Source organism: Coregonus lavaretus (assembly GCF_964263955.1).
Source record: "Coregonus lavaretus genome assembly, contig: HAP1_SCAFFOLD_6653, whole genome shotgun sequence".
Taxonomy (NCBI): domain Eukaryota; kingdom Metazoa; phylum Chordata; class Actinopteri; order Salmoniformes; family Salmonidae; genus Coregonus; species Coregonus lavaretus.
In genome coordinates, this window is record NW_028161066.1 from 9,976 (window position 1) to 15,000 (window position 5,025).

Here is a 5,025-nt window from a genome sequence, read left to right on the forward strand (position 1 = left end):
CACCCTCACCACACACACACACGTCTGCCACACACACACACACACACACACACACACACACACACACACACACACACACACACACACGCCCTAAAAGCCGTGCCGCCTGCCTTTTTTTCCATTGCCTTGCATCCAGAACCATACACACACACACACACACACACACACACACACACACAACCATACACACACAACCACACACACACACACAACCACACACAACCACACACACACACACACAACCACACACACACACACACACAACCACACACACACACACACACACACACACAACCACACACACACACACACACACACACACACAACCACACACACACACAACCACACACACGCACAGACACACGTCCTAGCGTTGCGGCGCCCCTCTCACCACTCCCTGGCACCACAGACACGCGTGGGACACATAAACTCACACTTCTGAGGAATGGAAATGTGTGTGTGTGTGTTTGAGTGTGTGCTTGTTTGAGTGTGTGTGTGTTTGAGTGTGTGCGTGTTTGAGTGTGTGTGTGTTTGAGTGTGTGCGTGTTTGAGTGTGTGTGTGTTTGAGTGTGTGTGTGTTTGAGTGTGTGCGTGTTTGAGTGTGTGCGTGTTTGAGTGTGTGCGTGTTTGAGTGTGTGCGTGTTTGAGTGTGTGTGTGTTTGAGTGTGTGTGTGTTTGAGTGTGTGCGTGTTTGAGTGTGTGCGTGTTTGAGTGTGTGCGTGTTTGAGTGTGTGTGTGTTTGAGTGTGTGCGTGTTTGAGTGTGTGCGTGTTTGAGTGTGTGCGTGTTTGAGTGTGTGCGTGTTTGAGTGTGTGTGTGTTTGAGTGTGTGTGTGTTTGAGTGTGTGTCAGCCGTCCCATGTCTTAGCAGGGAGAAAAGGTGTCCTACTTGTCACTCATTCACACACACATCCTGTGGCATGTTCTACACACACACACACACACACACACACACACACACACACACACACACACACACACACACACACAAAAGGAAAGGTGTGTGTTACGTCATGAGAGTGTTTGAACCTTCTGTTCCTGAGAGGGTTGAAGGTCGCAGGGTGGAGACAGGCGGAGTGTGGAGTGACATGACGGGGGTTTGTTTGAGTGTGTGTGTGTGTGTGAGAGAGTGAGGGACAGTTTTTAGCTGATCTGTCCCTTGAGAATGTCTGCTCTTTGTAGTCCTTGTTCTCTGTACGTCAGAGACTTTGACGATGTCGTCAACCAGACTGTGAGAAAACGTCTTCTTGACAAAACACACAGACCAGTGTCTGTATTCAAAACTCTAGAGTCACTTTATGTCAGCCATTTCCCTCGTGGTTGTTTTTCAAAATGTAAATAAACTATGATTTTCTATGATTACTATGTCTAACACACGCCAAACTGTCACACAATTCTCTTGTGGTTGACTCAAAAATATATCCAAGTTAAAACTGAACTACTAAGACTGCTGCTGAACGTTGCCAATGTGAACACATCTTTGAACCTGTTGTGTCATGATAACATTCCCTTTGGACTTTGGTTTCATCTTGGATTCATCTTTCTTCATCTGTCATTTTTTATCTAAAAAATCTCTGTCTCTTGCTTTCCCTTTTCCCTGCTGCCGTCAGCTCTTACAGTGGGTAAGTTGGGCTGGGTAACGCTCAAGAGAAAACGGCTTTGCTTCAAACAATCTCATACAATGTTTTTTTTGCCTAACGGCCCAGCCCTTTGAAGTGTTGTTGGGACAGAAAGTCACGTTGTCGTCTCGAAGAACATTTATTTCATCACGTTACAAAAACACTTGACTTTAGTTGAACTTCGTGGCTGACCTCTCACCCATTGACCTTTACCCTAACCTTTGACCTTCCGTGTGTCCCCCCGATCAGGAGGAGGAAGTGATGGACTGGTGGAGTAAGTTCTATGCTTCGACCGGAGAGAGGAACAAGTGTGGAAACTACCTGGAGAAGGGATGTGACACACTACAGGTAGGAGAATGTGTGTGTGTGTGTGTGTGTGTGTGTGTGTGTGTGTGTGTGTGTGTGTGTGTGTGTGTGTGTGTGCGTTTATCCAAAGCGATTTACAATCATCAGCAACCCACCATCCTGGTGTTACAAGAGCCATGCGCTATCATCTGAACAACACAGGACCAGTCACCTCTCCCACATTACCCACAGTCCTTCACTTCTCACCCCTTTTCTTCTTCCCACATCCCTTTAATAGAACACACAGACACACAACATACAGTGAGGGAAAAAAGTATTTGATCCCCTGCTGATTTTGTACGTTTGCCCACTGACAAAGAAATGATCAGTCTATAATTTTAATGGTAGGTTTATTTGAACAGTGAGAGACAGAATAACAACAACAAAATCCAGAAAAAACGCATGTCAAAAATGTTATAAATTGATTTGCATTTTAATGAGGGAAATAAGTATTTGACCCCCTCTCAATCAGAAAGATTTCTGGCTCCCAGGTGTCTTTTATACAGGTAACGAGCTGAAATTAGGAGCACACTCTTAAAGGGAGTGCTCCTAATCTCAGCTTGTTACCTGTATAAAAGACACCTGTCCACAGAAGCAATCAATCAATCAGATTCCAAACTCTCCACCATGGCCAAGACCAAAGAGCTCTCCAAGGATGTCAGGGACAAGATTGTAGACCTACACAAGGCTGGAATGGGCTACAAGACCATCGCCAAGCAGCTTGGTGAGAAGGTGACAACAGTTGGTGCGATTATTCGCAAATGGAAGAAACCCAACAGAACTGTCAATCTCCCTCGGCCTGGGGCTCCATGCAAGATCTCACCTCGTGGAGTTGCAATGATCATGAGAACGGTGAGGAATCAGCCCAGAATTACACGGGAGGATCTTGTCAATGATCTCAAGGCAGCTGGGACCATAGTCACCAAGAAAACAATTGGTAACACACTACGCTGTGAAGGACTGAAACCTGCAGCGCCCGCAAGGTCCCCCTACTCAAGAAAGCACATATACATGCCCGTCTGAAGTTTGCCAATGAACATCTGAATGATTCAGAGGAGAACTGGGTGAAAGTGTTGTGGTCAGATGAGACCAAAATCGAGCTCTTTGGCATCAACTCAACTCGCCGTGTTTGGGGGAGGAGGAATGCTGCCTATGACCCCAAGAACACCATCCCCACCGTCAAACATGGAGGTGGAAACATTATGCTTTGGGGGTGTTTTTCTGCTAAGGGGACAGGACAACTTCACCACATCAAAGGGACGATGGACAGGGCCATGTACCGTCAAATCTTGGGTGAGAACCTCCTTCCCTCAGCCAGGGCATTGAAAATGGGTAGTGGATGGGTATTCCAGCATGACAATGACCTAAAACACACGGCCAAGGCAACAAAGGAGTGGCTCAACAAGAAGCACATTAAGGTCCTGGAGTGGCCTAGCCAGTCTCCAGACCTTAATCCCATAGAAAATCTGTGGAGGGAGCTGAAGGTTCGAGTTGCTAAACGTCAGCCTCGAAACCTTAATGACTTGGAGAAGATCTGCAAAGAGGAGTGGGACAAAATCCCTCCTGAGATGTGTGCAAACCTGGTGAAGTGAAACCCCACCTCTTTAAGGAATACCTGGGATAGGCTAAAGTATTCCTTCTAACCCCCCCCCCCCCCCCCCCCAAATTGTAAAGTGGTTATCCCACTGGCTATAGGGTGAACGCACCAATTTGTGAGTCGCTCTGGCTAAGAGCGTCTGCTAAATGACGTTGATGTGCCCTTGAGCAAGGCACTTAACCCTAATTGCTCCTGTAAGTCGCTCTGGTTAAGAGCGTCTGCTAAATGACTAAAATGTAAATGTAAATGGTGGCCAACTACAAGAAACGTCTGACCTCTGTGATTGCCAACAAGGGTTTTGCCACCAAGTACTAAGTAATGTTTTGCAGAGGGGTCAAATACTTATTTCCCTCATTAAAATGCAAATCAATTTATAACATTTTTGACATGCATTTTTCTGGATTTTTTTGTTGTTATTCTGTCTCTCACCGTTCAAATAAACCTACCATCAAATTATAGACTGATCATGTCTTTGTCAGTGGGCAAACGTACAAAATCAGCAGGGGATCAAATACTTTTTTCCCTCACTGTATCTTAAAGAAAACGCTCTGACGTTCCCAACTTTTGGAGGATTCCATGTGGGGGATGCCACAGGGGGATAGATAGGGAACGTTATTCCGTCATCATTCCCAGACGCTAGACAGCCAGCCGCCCTCACCCCTCTACTCACCGTTCACTCCCCCATCCCTCACCCTGGTCTGGTCTGCCTCTGTTGTGTCCCTTGGTAGTGAGAAACTCTTTCCAGACCCTCATCCCCTCACCCCCTCTCCCATTCTCTCACCCCCTCATCTCCTCCTATTCTCTCACCCCTCCTCCTTTCTCCCACGCCCTTAGACTCACCCCCTCCGCCTGCTTACCCTCACCCTTTCTCCCACTCTCCATCCAACTTGGTTTCCATTCTCCAGCGCTCTCAATCTGTACCTGACACTGATCCAACTCTGAGACAGAGAGAGACAGAGAGAGTCGTGTGAGTCTCTAACCTTTGGGGGACACACAGACACACACATGTTAGAATGTAGTCATCATCACAGCAATAACCTTTAGCATCAGATCCATCTTTATTTTCACCCTATGCATTACATCATACTTGAACCTCATCCACTCTGCATGACATCATACCTGTACCTCATCCACTTTGCATGACATCATACCTGAACCTCATCCACTCTGCATGACATCATACCTGTACCTCATCCACTTTGCATGACATCATACCTGAACCTCATCCACTCTACGTGACATCATACCTGGACGTCATCCACTCTACATGACATCATACCTGGACGTCATCCACTCTGCATGACATCATACCTGAACCTCATCCACTCTGCAAGACATCATACCTGAACCTCATCCACTCTGCATGACATCATGTGTTTGTGTGCGTGTGTGTGCATGCGTGTGTGTGTGTGTGTGTGCGTGTGCATTCGTTTGTGTGTTATTGGCCCAAGTTTGTTTCTAAGACC

At 46.7% G+C, this 5,025-nt stretch overlaps 1 protein-coding gene across 1 annotated transcript in view; it reads left to right on the forward strand.

Moving 5' to 3' along the window:
* Positions 1-1,163: 1,163 nt before the first annotated feature.
* The window catches only part of LOC311121131 (dysferlin-like), a gene marked incomplete at both ends in the record, with an annotated part of 19,872 nt that continues 16,010 nt past the window's right edge, over positions 1,164-5,025 (forward strand). Inside the window, 2 exons of the mRNA XM_084195658.1 lie at positions 1,164-1,229; positions 1,867-1,965. Coding sequence (XP_084051784.1) covers positions 1,164-1,229; positions 1,867-1,965 — 165 coding nt within the window. The remainder of the gene's footprint in view (positions 1,230-1,866; positions 1,966-5,025) is intronic.